The sequence below is a fragment of the Anabrus simplex genome, chromosome 4 (genome assembly GCF_040414725.1).
Source record: "Anabrus simplex isolate iqAnaSimp1 chromosome 4, ASM4041472v1, whole genome shotgun sequence".
Classification (NCBI taxonomy): domain Eukaryota; kingdom Metazoa; phylum Arthropoda; class Insecta; order Orthoptera; family Tettigoniidae; genus Anabrus; species Anabrus simplex.
The window spans coordinates 205,224,123-205,242,375 of NC_090268.1; the positions used below are offsets into that span (position 1 = coordinate 205,224,123).

At 39.2% G+C, this 18,253-nt stretch overlaps 1 protein-coding gene across 1 annotated transcript in view; it reads left to right on the plus strand.

Moving 5' to 3' along the window:
- Positions 1–16,974, plus strand: part of LOC136872570 (uncharacterized protein C05D11.1) — a 318,276-nt gene extending 301,302 nt beyond the window's left edge. The window contains exon 18 of the mRNA XM_067146371.2: positions 16,751–16,974. Within this exon, the coding sequence (XP_067002472.2) occupies positions 16,751–16,811 (61 nt within the window). The 3' untranslated portion in view covers positions 16,812–16,974. The remainder of the gene's footprint in view (positions 1–16,750) is intronic.
- The last annotated feature ends 1,279 nt before the right edge of the window (positions 16,975–18,253 follow it).

Here is an 18,253-nt window from a genome sequence, read left to right on the forward strand (position 1 = left end):
GTGTCCAGTGGGGTACCGTAATTAACGAGCTAGTGAAGGTCAAGCAGGTAGACCACAGCCGTTCAGCCAAGCAGGGTGGAATGCAAGAGCAGTGAAGGGGAGAGTGAGAGAGAGAGATAGCGAGAGGGAGATGTGTCCTAGAAGAGGAAACAAAACTTAATACAAAGGGTTACCAACTTATGGGTTAGTAAACTAAACACAGGTTAGATATGAGTAAGCTCATGGAATGTCACTCATCTGCGTAGCGCGGTGCATGCTGCCATCAGCAGTCTTAGACAGGATAACTCCATCACTGGTCCAGACATTTCTGACGCCGAACTTGGAGATAGCCGCCTTCAGAACCGTCAGTCTGGCAGACGTAAGGTCCTCCCGGATCGTGACACGAGATCCTTTTAAATGCCTTTTCTTTGCGAATATCTCCTTCCTGCTGCGATAACTTGTCATCTTCACGATAATAGGCCGGGGTTTATTACCAATTTTAAGCCCGACTCTGTGGCTCCTGTCAATATCAGTCAATTTTATGTCGGCACAAATGTCACGTGCAACATTTAATACTAAATTGTCCGTGTCCTCATTCGACTCTTCGGGAATGCCAAATATGCGGAGGTTATTTCTACGCTGATATTGTTCCAAATTATCATAATTTGACTTCACTTCCGCTTTAAGTTCTGCGAGTTCCTTGTCTCTCTTGGCAATCTGATTCTTTAGGTCCTCACATGCATTTATATTGAACTGAGCAGATTCCTCTAGTCTCTTTAACACACACTCCGTAATTTTGTCCACTATGGTACTCACAATTAATTCCACGAATACCTTAGATTGAAGTGTCTCTTCTATTATTTTCTTCACGGTGTCTTCTGTTGGGTTGGCACTCCTGCACTCGGCCTGCTGTTGATTCTTCTTCGTTCCTGGCGCCATTTCACTATTACACTAATTGCACGGCACTCGAACAAAGAACGAACTAATTGTTGATAGTACTTGATTCCACGATACAAATAGATGCACTGTGGCAAATTACAGCACTGTCGCAATTGTTTACACCTGCCAAAACACTTAAATTCCACGAGCTTAAACTCACGCGTGTTACTCGTATGGCATCTCGAAAACATAAAGGTCCGATAATACTGCCTTGAGGAATTCCCCTCTTAATTATTACAGGGTCAGATAAAGCTTCACTTACTCTAATTCTCTGAGATCTATTTTCTAGAAATATAGCAACCCATTCAGTCACTCTTTTGTCTAGTCCAATTGCACTCATTTTTGCCAGTAGTCTCCCATGATCCACCCTATCAAATGCTTTAGACAGGTCAATCGCGATACAGATATATGCTATATCTTGCTGGAATCCTACAAGTTGAGCTTCAGTGGAATAACCTTTCCTAAAACCGAACTGCCTTCTATCGAACCAGTTATTTATTTCGCAAACATGTCTAATATAATCAGAAAAAATGCCTTCCCAAAGCTTACATACAATGCACATCAAACTTACTGGCCTGTAATTTTCAGCCTTATGTCTATCACCCTTTCCTTTATACACAGGGGCTACTATAGCAACTCTCCATTCATCTGGTATAGCTCCTCCGACCAAACAATAATCAAATAAGTACTTCAGATATGGTACTATATCCCAACCCATTGTGTTTAGTATATCCCCAGAAATCTGATCAATTCCAGCTGCTTTTCTAGTTTTTAACTTTTGTATCTTGTTGTTAATGTCATTGTTATCATATGTAAATTTTATTACTTCTTTGGCCTTAGTCTCCTCCTCTATCTGGACATTATCCTTGTAACCAATAATCTTTACATACCGCTGACTGAATACTTGTGCCTTTTGAAGATCCTCACATACACACTCCCCTTGTTCATTAATTATTCCTGGAATGTCCTTCTTGGAACCTGTTTCTGCCTTAAAATACCTATACATACCCTTCCATTTTTCACTAAAATTTGTATGACTGCCAATTATGCTTGCCATCATGTTATCCTTAGCTGCCCTCTTTGCTAGATTCAATTTTCTAGTAAGTTCCTTCAGTTTCTCCTTACTTCCACAGCCATTTCTAACTCTATTTCTTTCCAGTCTGCACCTCCTTCTTAGTCTCTTTATTTCTCTATTATAATAAGGTGGGTCTTTACCATTCCTTACCACCCTTAAAGGTACAAACCTGTTTTCGCATTCCTGAACAATTTCTTTAAACCCATCCCAGAGTCTGTTTACATTTTTATTTACCGTTTTCCAGCGATCATAGTTACTTTTTAGAAACTGCCTCATGCCTGCTTTATCAGCCATATGGTACTGCCTAATAGTCCTACTTTTAAGACCTTCCTTTCTATCACATTTATTTTTAACTACCACAAAAACAGCTTCATGATCACTAATACCATCTATTACTTCAGTTTCCCTATAGAGCTCATCTGGTTTTATCAGCACGACATCCAGGATATTTTTCCCTCTGGTTGGTTCCATCACTTTCTGAATCAGCTGTCCTTCCCATATTAACTTATTTGCCATTTGTTGGTCATGCTTCCTGTCGTTCACATTTCCTTCCCAATTGACATCTGGCAAATTCAGATCTCCCGCTACAATCACATTTCTTTCCATGTCGTTTCCCACATAGCTGACTATCCTTTCAAATAATTACGAATCTGCGTCAGCGCTACCCTTTCCCGATCTGTACACTCCAAATATATCAAGTTGCCTATTATCTTTAGAAATGAGCCTTACACCTAGAATTTCATGTGTCTCATCTTTAACTTTTTCATAGCCCGCAACCCACTTGCACACAACTTCTGGTATTATCATACAGCATCTTCACTTTTGCAATACGACTGTCATGAACTCCCAGTCTTTTAGGCATTTCCAGATATGCTCCCTTGGTAAGCTATATTAAGCCTTTTCGATGTCTAGGAATAGTAGAAAAAGAGGTTTCCCTTTTTTCCAGTGCTTTTCCATTAACATCCTGACAGCAAATATAAGGTCTGTAGTTGTTCTTCCAGGCCTAAAACCATATTGTTCCTCATACAATAAAGGTTCTAAAATTTCTCTTAATCTACTCTGTATGATTTTTTCCAGAAGTTTTAGACCCTGAGAGAGCAGAGTAAATCCACGGTAGTTGATATATTTCCGTCTACTCCCCTTCTTGAAACGAGGTATGATTATACCCTTCTTCCAGTCTTCTGGGATAGTGTTTTCCTCCCATACTGTGTTAAGGAGTCTATATAACCACTGGACTGCTGGAGTTCCTGCTGCTCGCAACATATTTGTACTTAACTCATCCACTCCCAATTGCTTTTCTCCCTGTGGTAGGTTTTCTTGTATTCTATTCTGATATTCTTCCGGGAACTAATTGCCATGTCTTTAATTTTTATTTCTTTTTCTTCTGAATTTCATTTGTCATATGGTCTAAGTCCATTATCAGCAATCTATGGTTGCTGTCCATACTTTCGCTGGGAATGACCTTGACATCATTTAACCATTTCCCCCACCTTTGTTTTTGATGACATAGTCGATCAGAGATTAATGTTTGCTATCCCAGCTATACCGTGTTATTTTGTGGCTCTCCCATTTTTTGAAGAAGGTGTTCTTGATGATCATGCCATTTCTTCTACAAAGATCAATCAGTTGTTCACCTTCTGAATTTCTGTTTCCAAACCCATGTGGACCAGTGATATTCTCACAGCCTTGTCTGTTTGCTCTAACTTGTGCATTTAGGACTTAAATAATAACATTTTCTTCATCAATTACATCATCTAAGTATTCAAGAAATTGTTTTTTATCATCAGTACTGCATCCAGTCTGTGGGGCGTACACTTGCACAATAACGTAATTTGTTGATTCTAATCGTATAGATAATTTTATGACCCTGTCATTCTTTTAGGAAACTTCTAACACAGCATCCATATCTTTTGTCAGTAAAAATCCCAGACAATTTTTGGCCCCCTTTTCTAGTCCAGTATAATTTGTAGCCACCTCTGAGAACCTTGCTACCTGTCTTTATTTCGTTTCGCTCAGACCCAATATAGATATGTTTCTCCTTTGCATCATATTTGTGAGTTCCTCGGTCTTACCAGTTAGGGTCAATATATTCATGGTCCCAATTCATACTTTTCTCTTCTTGCAAATCTGTCTCATTGGAACGATGTTGGCCGTCATACCTGATAGATCTGCTCAAAGACTGTGTCACATTAGGCAATAACTTCAATCCGAGGCTCTTTCTACGTTCGAAAGCATTAAAAGATGCTAACCACTGGCTTGCTGGACCTATCGTGGATCTTTGCGCAAGTGTTTGGTTTTGCACTAGATGGCCAGTACCTGACAGTCATTTTCTCATGTCAGCTAGATCTATGGTTTACCCCTAATACTTGTGTGGCTGACTGCAGTGGTTGCCTACTGAGTGATAGGGTCACCACATCCCTATAAATACGGATTTAAAAAAATAATTTCATTTTAATACAAAATTGACATGAATACTTCAAAAAGTGTTCTTGCTATGGTGATAATGCTATTTTTGTGGCAAAATCAGCTCCTTGAGATATCCACTGAAAAAAAGGGGAGTTTCAGCCCCATGAAAAGTCAGAATATCAGTTGAAGAGAAGCAGAACCAGTGAAAAGTGAGAGAGACAGTAGGCATCTCTCTGGATTCTCACTGACTCAGCTGTGGTTCAAAACCCAACCAAAACCAAATGGCATTTTTGAAATGCAAAATCATGTTCCTATAATTTGCAGTCCACATACAGCTCCCATGGTTATGACCACAATCAGTCACCACTGAGCTGCAATTAGGGCTTTCGTCCAGGTTGCAGTTCCTGTATCAGATTTAGTCTTTTCATATGTGCTTTCGAGGAAGTGAAAATTTATCAATCATCTCCTTTGCTAAATTATTCCAATCCCCATTTCCTTTTCATATAAATGAATATTTGACCGAATTTGTCCTTTTGAATTCCAACTTTATCTTCATATTATGAGATTGCCTCAATTTTCAAAACTCTGCTGAAGCTTATTTGTGTGCAAATGTTATTCAACACTATTTTTCCATTGACAAGTCAAAACATCCCACTTAGTTGAGCAGTTCATTTCTTTATTTCCAGGTCTTCCCGTCCAAAATTTGTAACATTTTTGTAACACTACTCTTTTTTTTTGGAAATCACCCAGATTAAATCATGCTGATTTCTTCCAGTTCTCGAATCAAGTAATCCTGGTGAGGGTCTCATACCCTGGAGCCATACTCTGATTCAGGTCTTACCAGAGACTTCAATGCCATCTGCTTTACCTCCTTACTAAAACACTACCCTTAAATACCCTCATAATCATATGAAGAGATCCGTAACCTGTATTTACCTACACTCTCTAATGTGAGTGCTACAATGAAGATCTTTCCTTATATAAGTACCTAGGTACGTGCAGTAGTCCCTTACCATTCTCCGCTGTCCATCTCACAACTTCAAGGTTTGGTTGCATTTGCTAGAAGCCTTCTCTGTGAACCCAGGTCTTTACTCATATCATTCTTCTAGGCAGTAAGCTCTCTATTATCTGGAGTAATGGAAAGGAGAACATGGATGGATAATTGAAATAAACCATTTTTTTTAAAATTTTGTATGGCATATAGAGGGAACAGAGAAACTATATGTATGTATACTGTATATATGATATAATATACACTTAAAACTATATACACTTAAAGTAGATAGAACAACAATCGGACAAAGGATCAGTGGATGGTAATAAAACTTAAAATTTAATGTTCAGAGAATTTAGCCAATTCACTGCCTCTTCACTTGCCACATGAAGTTCGTAGTATCCTCCCTGGAGGCTTCGAAGTGGGCACATCATTACAACATGGTGGACTGTCTGAGCCACGTCACTGCATTCGCAATGAAGGCTGGAAATTTTTCCCCATTGTGGTGCCAGAAGTTGCATCTTTCAAGACCGGTCCACACTCTGTTCAACGAAGCCCAGAAATAAACAGAAATTAACAGAAATAAATGAATAATCTGGAATACTCTATTTTATGACTTTGAAGTCTGTAGGTAGTAAATTACATATAAAGAATGTACAGTAGAGGTTCGTTATAGCCAATTTTTCGTAAAAGTTGAGGAAAACCCATACACATTATAATATGTATGAAACAGCAAACAGTTTGTTCAAAACTCACGTTTTCTTGGATGGTATCCATACTACGGCTTACTTGTTTCTTATTTTTTGAAATCTGATACTACGTGAAATTGTATGTTTAATTTAATTCTGAAGAAATTATAGTATCACTCCAGAGGCTTCTGTGGCAAACGTTGACATTTTCTTCAAATGGCGTCGACTAACCTGACAGTATATGTATAATGGAAACATATTTCAAGCACATGTAGAATAATGATAATATCCTCACTATAAATTTACATGAGAATAGCCTTTCCGAAATTTAACTAGACGCGAGAAAATATAAACTATCCTCTGAAATCAGTGATGTACTCTTTCCATATCTTGAGGTGTATCACATCCTTATTTAATTTCAGTATATAACATTAAAATTAATAATTTACTTCAGCCTTTATTTAACAATTTAGTTAACAATTGCTATCGGCCGCATTATTTACACATTTATTACGGAAACCTGTTATCCTCTTTCATTTCCAATTTTCTTTAGAGAACAGCAGTAGATGGGTATTACTAATGGACTCTGACATCACCTTCAAATATCGATGAGTGAGCTCGCAAGTGCACATGGTGAGAAAACATACCGAAGATGCTTGATTACATTTTGTGGCAAACGTGTCAGTTTTTTTTATTAAAGGCTAGGAAAGCAACAGATAGGGAATCTGCCACCTGGGCGACTGCCCTAAATGCAGATCAGGATTGATTGATTGATTGATTGATTGATTGATTGATTGATTGATTGATTGATTGATTGATTGATTGAACTTAACCATAATGTATGCATGATAACATATTTCAAACGCCAGTAGAAAAGTGATAATCTTCTCGCTATAAATTTATATGGGAATAGCCTTACCGAAATTTAACCAGATACGAGAAAATATAATCGAACCTCGGAAATCAGTGATGCGCTCTGCCATATCTTGAAGTGTATCACATTCTTATTTAATTTCAGTATTAAAATTATGTGATCGTTTACTTCAACCTTTATTTCTAACGATTGAACACCTGCTATCGACCAAGTTATTTACACATTCATTACGAAAACATGTTCTCCTGTTTCATTTTGATTTTGCTTTATAGAACAGCAGTCGACAGGTACTACTTTTTTTTTCTTTTACGTTGCACCTATACAGATAGGTCTTATGGCGACAATGGAATAGGAAAGGCCTGAGAGTGGGAAGGAAGTGGTCGTGGCCTTAATTAAGGTACAGCCCCAGCATTCGCCTGGCCTGAAAACAGGAAACCACGGAAAACCATCTTCAGGGCTGCTGACAGTGGAGATTTGAACCCACTATCTCCCGGGTGCAAGCTCACAGTTGCGCCCCCCTAACCGCACGACCAACTCACACAGTGACAGATATTACACCCTAACTCAAATGATCTGGGAGATAAAGCAAATGCCAAAAACATGTGGTAAATGTGGAACTGACTATTTTTCGGTAAGGTTATAAAAATACCTTACATGTGTTAAGTAATGTTATTTCCACGTAAAAGTTATGTAGGTCATCTAAATCCGTTCATCTTCACCTTTGAAAAGCTGTTTAATTTCAATTTATAATTGACACTCATGCATTAAAGTGCCTTTTGTGAGGGGCGGTGTCGACAGCGTAACAGCCATCACAGTATTCATTAGCTGCTCATTTAGCTAATATACAACCCATGTGCTTTCTGCTGTGTTCCAGGTGTTACTGGCATGCTAGGGACTTTGCATATCATTACGAGTTTCTTTCGTGCTACTACAAGGGCGGATCAAATATAAACGGGGATTATTTTTTAAAATTTATTTCATCAACCAAAAAAATACACATATTGACATTACTTCTCACTTTTCTACATGGTGTCCTGCCTTCGATACACATTTCCTCCATTGGATTGGTAAGTTTTTGATGCCGTCCTGTTAGAAAGAAGAGAAACACGTGCATAGCCAGTTGCGCACAGACTCTTCTAAACTTGCATCGTAATTGAACCGCTGTCCTCCTAGGTCCTGTTTGAGTGGTCCAGACAAATGGTAGTCACAGGGCGATAAATCTGGACTATACGGAGGGCGTTCCAGAGGTGTCCTGTGAATTTCCTCCAGTTTTTGCCACGTTAAAACGGCAGTATGCAGCGTTGCATTGTCATGGAGGAGAATGACGTTCCGGATCGGTTGCCGGTGTCGCTTGTTACGATATGCAGCTTTTGCTTCGTTGAAAATGTGACAGTAATAGGCTGCATTAATAGTCCTTTGTTTGAGAAGAAAATTCACCTGCAAAATGTCCGCGGAGTCCCAGAAAACTATTGCAATCATCTTTCCAGCAGACGGGCGTGTTTTGGCCTTGACTGGACATGCTTCGTCTCTTCGTCGCCACTCCATGCTTGCTTGCTTTGACTCTGGGGTGTAATGATGCACCAAAGTTTCATCACAAGTCACAATACGACGCAAGAAATCCCCTCCTTCCTCCTTGTAGCGACGCGGGAATCTCTGACAAACTTCCTGGCGTAAAGTTTTTTGTTCCTGATTGAGGAGACGAGGAACCCACCTGACAGACAATTTTCTGAAATGGAGTTCATCTCGTATGATGGTTTGAACACTTCAGTCACTTTATTCCTACGGATAAAACAATTTGCAAAATTTTTATTCGCCAATCTTCATCAACAATGTCACGAATGGCAGCAATGGCAGCAATGTTGTCTGCAGTGATGCTTGTCTGCGGTCTCCTTTCATGAAGTTTATTTTACAAAACTTCTCTTCCTGTCACAAATTGTTTAGCCACTCATACACTCGAGTATGCAGAAGTGTTTCTTCCCCAAACTGTGCACGGAGCCGTCTCAGAATTTCAGAAGGTTTGGTACCTTCTTTTTTTTGCGAGAAATTTGTTAATGATGTATTGCACAACAGACATGTGCACCTTCTGCTCACTCATGGTGTACTGAAGCAGCGCAGCTCTCCACCATCGTTCGCACGCGCAGTCCCCTTGTTAAAGTTCCGTGTTGAGTGAAGATGGATGAGCCCGACCCTTCTCACATAAAGTATAAGAAGAGAAAGCATTGCAGAGTGGAGAAAAACAGTGTGTTCTCAATGTTTTTAAGAAATTTAGTGATGCAAATCCTGATAGTACTCTTCAAAATGTGATGAGGTTAGTAGCCACTACTAATGGCATTTCTGCGACTAGTATTTATTATGCTAGAAAGGCACTTAAAACTCGAGGAACAGTTGTTTCACCAGAAAAAAAGTCGGAATAAAACAAAGTTAGTCGACAAGTACGATTGTTTCACTAAGGACTCAGTTCGGTGAAAAGTTGAAGAGTTTTTCTTTAGAAGTAAAATACCAACAATTGACAAGATCTTCGAGTCTGTGAACAGTGATGAAACCTTGTCTTTGTTTTCGTTAATTAATTTAAATTTCAAGTTTATGTTGCGTAGTCGCCAACAACTGCTTATTGAAAGGGAGGAAATAGTTTTGTAGTGAAGACGTTATTTGCATCAGATAAGAAACTTTCGGGAGGAGGGAAGACTAATTTATTACTTGGATGAGACGTGGGTAAATTCAGAACATACCTGTGTGAAAGTATGGAGTGATAACACTATCAAGTCCAGTAAGGGTGCATTTTTGAAGGGATGAAATGAAATGGAAATGAAATGGCGTATGGCTTTTAGTGCCAGGAGTGTCCGACGACATGTTCGGCTCGCCAGATGCAGGTCTTTTGATTTGACACCCGTAGGCGACCTGTGTGTCATGATGAGGATGAAATGGTGATGAATACGACACATACACCCAGCCCCCGTGCCAGTGAAATTAACCAATGATGGTTAAAATTCCCGACCCTGCCGGGCTAACCATTTAGCCATTGAGCCGGACTTTTGAAGGGATTATAAAGCGCCTTAAAGAATCCTTTGGGGATACACCTGATAATTACACATATCAGCAACGAGAAAGATTTTGTGGAAGGAGGGTTACTGGTTTTGAATTTGAAGAATGGTTTGTGAATGTTCTTACTCGTCTTAAAGCCAATGTGGTAATTGTTACTGACAATGCATCTTACCATTCGGTTAGAATAAAGAAACTGCCCAATTAATTGTGGAGAAAATCAGATATAATTAAGTTTCTGGACGGGAAAGAAATCCCTTATGAACTGATCAGTGTCAAGTTGGAATTTCTTAATGCCATCCCACGGCATATTAAGGACTCTTGTGGCACATATCGAGTAGATGATATTGCATTGCAGTCAGGAAGCCAAATTTTAAGGTTTCCTCTGTACCATCGTTCTTTAAATCCAATTGAAAGTGTGTGGAGTCAAGTTAAGGGCCGTGTGGCTCAAAACAACAAGACTTTCACCCTTGCAGAAGTAAGAAAACTGCTGCTGGAAGGGATTGGACTAGTGACCCCTCAGCGTTGGGAAATGTGTGTAAAACACATCATCGATCATAAGTTATGATTTTCATTTCCGTGTTGATGTATAACTTATATGATAGGAATTAACTCCTCTTATATAAACACATCATCGAGACGGAAGAAAAACGAATGTGGGATATAGACCAGTTACTAGATGATGCTGTTGAATGGATAGTGATAAATGTGAACGACTCCGACAGTGATTACAAACTATCCACTTTATTGCCGTATCGATAATGTAATCTAATCAATATATGAAAAATGTTTCCCGACCCTGCCGGGCTAACCATTTAGCCATTGAGCCGGACTTTTGAAGGGATTATAAAGTGCCTTAAAGAATCCTTTGGGGATACACCTGATAATTACACATATCAGCAACGAGAAAGATTTTGTGGAACATTAATTATATCAGGACATGTTTCGATCACTTTGCAATCATCGTCAGCTGCTTACATAAAAGTTTAGATAAAAACAGCGTACAACAATCACATAGTTGACATTAAAAAACTGATGTTAGTAAGGGACGTATGGGTTGGAGTGGGAGGGGGGGAGGTAGTGTGCAGAGGGGGGCGGTTGTTACTAGGACATTAAACTTAAAATGAATTTAAAATACTATCTACAGACTAGAACGTCTTTGGTTTCATTTTAAGTCCCGAAGGCTTAATAAAATCACTTGTTGTTTAAAAAACTAAAAGATTTTTAGTGTTATGATCCTGAAGAAAGTTTTTTGCTAAAGTCTGTTTCTTCTTTACTTGACTTCTTGTTTCTTTCGTGTCACTTTTGTACTGTACTATGAAGCGTGATTCTCTTGCTTATCCGTTTTCTAAGTGGAAAGGGTGTGTCCGCTGTTGGTTGAATTAAACAATTTTTGTATTCATAAACTCGTCAAGTCGGATAGCTTGTATGATCTGTAACCGACAGAAAGAAATCTGCGTCTCTTAGTTAAAATCGCCTGGGGATGTGTTGCCTAAGGAAACTGTTTAGAATAATGGAAATTAATTGAGAAATTTTGAACTTACCCCTGTCAATTTACTTCCTTACTTCCCGTAATTACGGCTGTGGGTCTGATTCTGCTGCCCTCGACCTTGTGTAGTAGCGGTGTGATGAGGTCTGTATGCTAGCTTGATTTGGAGGGGGGAGGAGAAGCGAGGACGTGTCGTCATTTGTTGTTTCACGCTAGGAGGTGGCTTCTGTCTGTGACGTAGCGGCCTCGTTAACCAACAAAGAGAGGAATAAAGAATTTGCTTTCATCCAACAACAGGCCTTCATTAATGGTTGTAGTCTTAAAACTATTAACAGGTTAATTACTAAACGTAAATGTAAACAACAAACAAATTTAATAAAACAGTCAGAGGAAACAAAAAAAAAAAATGTGAGGTTCACCTACAACAATCCTAACATTTACGTAATTACTACTTTATTTAAGAAATACGACATCAAGGTAGCGTTTTCAACAAACAATAACACTAGGCACAGGTTTTTCAACCATAACATGGTTAATAAGAACAAAGAAGAATGTTTCCAGGATTCAGGAATTTATAAGTTGATATGCAACCAGTGCAAGGCCACATATGTCAGGCAATCTGGATGGAACTTTGCAATAAGGTATCAAGAACACATCAATGCGGAAAACGTAGAAGATTTACCGCAATGGGAGTACATACGAAAGAGATGGGTCATAAATTTACAGATATTAAACAAGACCTTGTAATCATTAGTAGACTAAATAAAGGAAGACTGATGAATAGTTTAGAAAATATTCACATTTTTCTGGATAAGTTAATTAATAAGGGCAAGAACTTAAATGAAATGAACGAACAAAGAAATCCCTTATACGAACATATATTTAGATCCATGGAATTATTAGGTAGGAATCAAATACGGCTAGCAATTGTAACAAGCAATCACGAGGCTGCTACGTCACAGAGAGAAGTCGCCTCTTCGCGTGAAACAAATGACGACACGTCCTCGCTTCTCCTCCCCCCTCCAAATCAAGCTAGCATACAGACCTCATCACACCGCTACTACACAAGGTTGAGGACAGCAGAATCAGACCCACAGCCGTAATCACGGGAAGTAAAGGATGTAAATTGGACAGGGGTGAGTTCAAAATTTCTCAATTAATTTCCATTATTCTAAACAGTTTCCTTAGGGAACACATCCCGAGGCGATTTTAACTAATAGATATTTCTTTCTGTCGGTTACAGATCGTACAGCAAGCTATCCGACTTGACGAGTTTATGAATACAAAAATTGTTTAATTCAACCAACAGCGGACACACCCTTTCCACTTAGAAAACGGATAAGCAAGAGAATCACGCTTCATAGTACAGTACAAAAGTGACACAGAAGAAACAAGAAGTCAAGTAAAGAAGAAACAGACTTTAGCAAAAAACTTTTCTTCAGGATCATAACAATAAAAATCTTTTAGTTTTTTAAACAACAAGTGATTTTATTTAGCCTTTGGGACTTAAAATGAAACCAAAGACATTCTAGTCCATAAATAGCATTTTTAGTATTTATTTTAAGTTTAACGTCCTAGTTACAACCGCCCCCCTCCGCACACTACCCCCCCCCCCCCCTCCAACCCACACATCCCTTACTAACACCAGTTTTTTAATGTCAACTATGTGATTGTTGTATGCTGTTTTTATCTAAGCTTTTATGTAAGCAGCTGATGATGATTCAAAGCAATCGAAACATGTCCTGATATAATTAATGTTTTTATAAGTAGCCAAAGGCTAAATAAAAGAAAGGCATTGATTAGGTGGAAACATTTTTCATATATTGATCCGACAATGATGACGACGATGATATGGAGGGGGTTGAGTAGCCTATCTTTCTTCCACAGGTGATGTTGGTGTGTATATTAACCTTCAGAATTGTATTGAATATCATCTTGATTCATTCTGGTGATAGTATATGTTACGGAGTTTTCCGTGGTAGTTAGAGGTAAAAGAAGGTGCGGGGGGTGAACAGGTCTCAGGCTACGAAATTAAAGTGAATTTAAAATTTATCAAGGTTATATTTTCTTAGCAAAAAACAAGAAATAACAATAATGGCAGGTACAGAGTAGCAAAACCACTAATCGAGAATGTACAATTACAGGATTTGGGCTCCGAGAGCCAGACACACAATTCTGAGCAATTAGCCCAACTATACGATATACAGAATTCAAACAAAGGGGCAGAAGACCCCAATCAAGCCCAGGAGCACTTGCTCCAAATTACACAGTAAAGCCTCCTCGAGGCATACAACACTCAATTTTCGAAAAAGAGCCACTCGCTCTCAATTTTAAGCCTATCAAAGGCCACACCAAACTCCACCTTGAAGTTGTCCTCTAAGGACATATACACAGGGGTAACATACCCAACCTACTGAGGTCTATTAAGTGAGAAAAAAGGTTAATTACCTGACCTCTAAAATAACAATTGAGAGGAGGCGATCTGCACTCCTAATACATTTGTTTAAAACCTACTTGGCACTAGGCCGTTAATGCAAGGGCTAATCCCATACTAAAGAGGTGACTTTTAGAAGGAAACAATTTACGTTACACTAGAAGGGAAGAAACGGTTGTGAAAATAAGTTCACCTCAATGCAATATGAGTGGGAGATCGAGAGGGTTAAGCACTCTCTATCCCAATATGTAGTTTTGAAAGAGAATAGAGGCTAAGAGTCTTTACATTTTAGGGAAAGTTACATGGTAGAAACGCTTCGGACCCGCCCCGAGAGTTAAACTGCTGAGCTAGCAAGAAAAGAAGTTATTAAAAGGCCATTACCTTGGTGTTGAACTGCTCCGCGAAGAAAGAGGCGCTTTCCGCCCCCTGCTATGTACTTTACACACTGAAAGATGGTACTGAAGTGGCACTGAGACCCGAAAATCAGCAGTTTATATACTCTCGCGGAAAGTTCGAGGCGTTTCTGGAATGAGAACACCCTCCCACAAGGATTTTATTGGTTCACCAAGAAACCCCCTACACAATACGAAGAAGAAACATATTATTGGTGGAAAATTAATTCGAGAAATTCGGGATTGGCTAAAATCAAAACAAGGGGAAAGAAAGGGTTAATATTGCCAACTTAAACAATGACTGAAAGAAATTTAGCAAAGAACAAACTTTTGAAATTAAATTTTCTCAAAAAAAACAGTTCTTTCACTTCGCACTAGGGTGCACCGTTGTAGTTCTTCAGTAGTGTCCTCTAGAAGAGAATGTTCACACTTCTTACTACAAGCAAAACAAAAATACATCGAAAACAACACAGTTCAGAAACTTCAAAATTTCCAAGTAGTGGCATCTTCAGGGTAACTTGAAAATGAACACATAGGACAAAGTTCAGACTTCTTCCAGTAGGGGAGTTTCAACTGGCGCAAAGTTTAAATAAGCGGCGTGGAGGTGTACCGCCCGGTACAGTATAAATGTTGTATTCTTCTTATAACATGTTAGTTACAGATTATTTGAACTAGTTATCGATCTCGCAGCATCTTGACTTATGTTTCTGTGCAACTGGTACGGCAACACACACAGGGTCGGACTTGTTATTCTTATCTCCCAGGTAAATTGAGATAGGGTATAGTAATCGACTCCATCACCTTTGAATGTCGACGAGAGAGTTCGCATGTGCATATAGCGAGGAAACTATACTGTACCGGAGACGATCGATCTTATTTTGTGGCAAACCTTTCAGTTTTCTTATTCACTTAACTTAACCGTAATATGTGTATGGTGAAAACCTACTTCAAGTGCCAGTAGAGGACTTTTAGCCTTCTCGCTCTAAATTTACATAATAGCCTTTCGTAATTTAACCAGACACAAGTATATAAACTAAATTCTGAAATCAATGATGCAATGTGCCATATCTTGAGGTGTATCCCATTCTTACTTAATTGCAGTATTAAGCATTTTTTTTTTTGCTTTACATCGCACCGACACAGATAGGTCTTATGGCGACGATGGGACAGGAAAGGCCTAGGAATGGGAAGGAAGCGGCCATGGCCTTAATTAAGGTACAGCCCCAGCATTTTCCTGGTGTGAAAATGGGAAACACAGAAAACCATCCTCAGGGCTGCCGACAGTGGGGTTTGAACCCACTATCTCCCGGATGCGAGCTCACAGCTGCGCGCCACTAACCGCATGGCCAACTCGCCCGGTGAGCATTAAAATTAAGCGATAGTTTCTTCAGCCTTTATTTTTAACACAGCAGCTGCTATCAGACACGTTATTTATGCATTTATTACAAAAACATTTTTCATTTCAAACCTTCTTTATATAACAGCAGTCGACGGGTATTACTAATCGACTCTGACATCACCTTCAAATGTCGAGGAGAGAGCTTGCTGGTGGACATAGCGTGGAAATGGTACCAAAGATGATCGATCACATGCAACAGAATCACAGGGGCTCATAAATATTGGTAACGGAAAAAATCGCGCATGATTATTTTGAAGGGACAGACAAAAACTGTCGTTATAACGGAGTTGTAGTTATATGCCGTACTCGCTATAGCAGACTTATTCTGATAGATTTTCAAACAGAAAATACAGCAGATTTTGTTGGTAGGTTGCATGACATTAACGTACTGTACTTATTTCTTAAAATCATCATTCTTTCCCTTTATCCAGCTCCTACAGTCCATGATATTGGTCTGCTTCTGAGAGGAGTTGACACTGTTTTGCACAGCACTATGAATTTTTCTTCCATCAATGTAATGTAATTTACTGATATCCCTCTGACTTCTATAATCTAGAAGAATATCAGCATATCGCAAAGCAGTACTTTGGCCGACAGTTACTGCTTTTATCCACACTTTCTCATTCATTGTCCTCTTCCTTGTTCTCCTGCATAGCAGCAGTCACAATTTTAGCATCAGTCAGGTATTGGAAGCCTGGTTTACAAGCGTCAGACTTCAGCCACTCGTTCAATTGTTCCTCAACATCTTAAATCAATTTAAGTCTTGCTACATTAATAATTTGTGTTGTTATTTCTATCAATCACATTGTACATTCAGCCCACTGTGCCATTGTTTAAATCTGTTTATTCATGTGGGTTTTTTGAAATGAAGTGACAGGTTCGTATGGTTAGATTCCAATGCAAAGCTAAGAGGGAGCTTGCTTCCTTACTTGTTTTAATAACTGTACTTTGGTAATTCTACTGGAGTAAATTCTATACTACTTTCAGCTGTCGGTGCCATTTTGTCTGGGCTCTTTTTAATGACCTTTCCATCTTTTACAGCATGAATCTTCAGTTGCAAGTTTGTCAGGCGCTTGATGACAGTTTCCTGAGCAAGTGGTGAAAGTCAAGAAGAGCTGCTGCTGTCTACAGAGTAAATGATAGGGCATTGTTATTTTTTGATCTACTCAAGATATGTTTTAAAAATGCACACTGTATTCACAGCTAAATGAATATCTCGTCATTGTGATACTGCTACATTAATTAAAAAGATATTGAGTGTTACAGTTCTTCTCTTTTCATTTAATGTGTATTGCAACAGAAGTGTTGCATGAAATACCATCATTTACTACTTCCATCAGAGCCTCCAATATTTTTATCCCAGTTACTTGGTAAGCATCCTTTTCTTGTTCTGTAAAAGGGTATGTTGAATAAATAATGGTACACAGCTCTGCTACGGATGTATTGCCTAGGTGAGTATATAAAATTGAAAGTATGGAATGTTCAATTAAAATCTAGTGCCCTTTTCACTCTTTCTTTACTTGGGGTCAACACTGTACGTAGATTAATCCTCATTTAAAGAGTGGATGCCTTTCTGACACAGACTATATCTGGAGGGACGTGTTTGCTGTTGCTTCTGTGCTGGTTGGTAATATGATGTTTGCTAACGAAGATATGCATTAAGATGATGTGTTAGTGCAGTGTTATACCAATAGCAGGGGAAAGACCTAATTAAGAACAGCACAAATGCCCGGTCCCTGAGCTAGAGGAATTAACCAGACATATACAAATACGGAACCAATAATGAAGTTTATAACCTTGAATTAACCAGACATGGCTAAAATCTCCGGCCCGTCTGGTGATCAAACCCGGAGCCCTCTAAACCAAAGGTCACTACACTGACCATTCAGGCAAAGAGCCAGATGCCTGTTTGACCTTTTTTGCAAGTTTTTTATACACACTACAGGTATATTGTGGCAAACTATCTTTTTATTTACCATGCAAAATGTACTTTGATTTACAGCAAAACTCACAGTTGATGTTACATTTACTTTCATCAGCACATGCACGCACCGAGCTCGATAGCTGTAGTCGCTTAAGTGCGGCCAGTATTCAGGAGATAATAGGTTCGAACCCCACTGTCGGCAGCCCTGAAGATGGTTTTCCGTGGTTTCCCATTTTCACACCAAGCAAATGCTGGGGCTGTACCTTTATTAAGGCCACGGCCGCTTCCTTCCCAGTCCTAGCCCTTTCCTGTCCCATCGTCGCCATAAGACCTATCTGTGTCCGTGTGACGTAAAGCCAATAGTAAATATATATATATATAGCAGCACATGCACGCTTGTATGCACACTTCCCAGTTTTTTTTTTTTCCTAGTGGCTTTACGTCGCACCGACACAGATAGATCTTACGGCGACGATGGGATAGGAAAAGCCCTAGGAGTTGGAAGGAAGTGGCCGTGGCCTTAATTAAGGTACAGCCCCAGCATTTGCCTGGTGTGAAAATGGGAAACCACGGAAAAACATCTTCAGGGCTGCCGACAGTGGGATTCGAACCCACTGTCT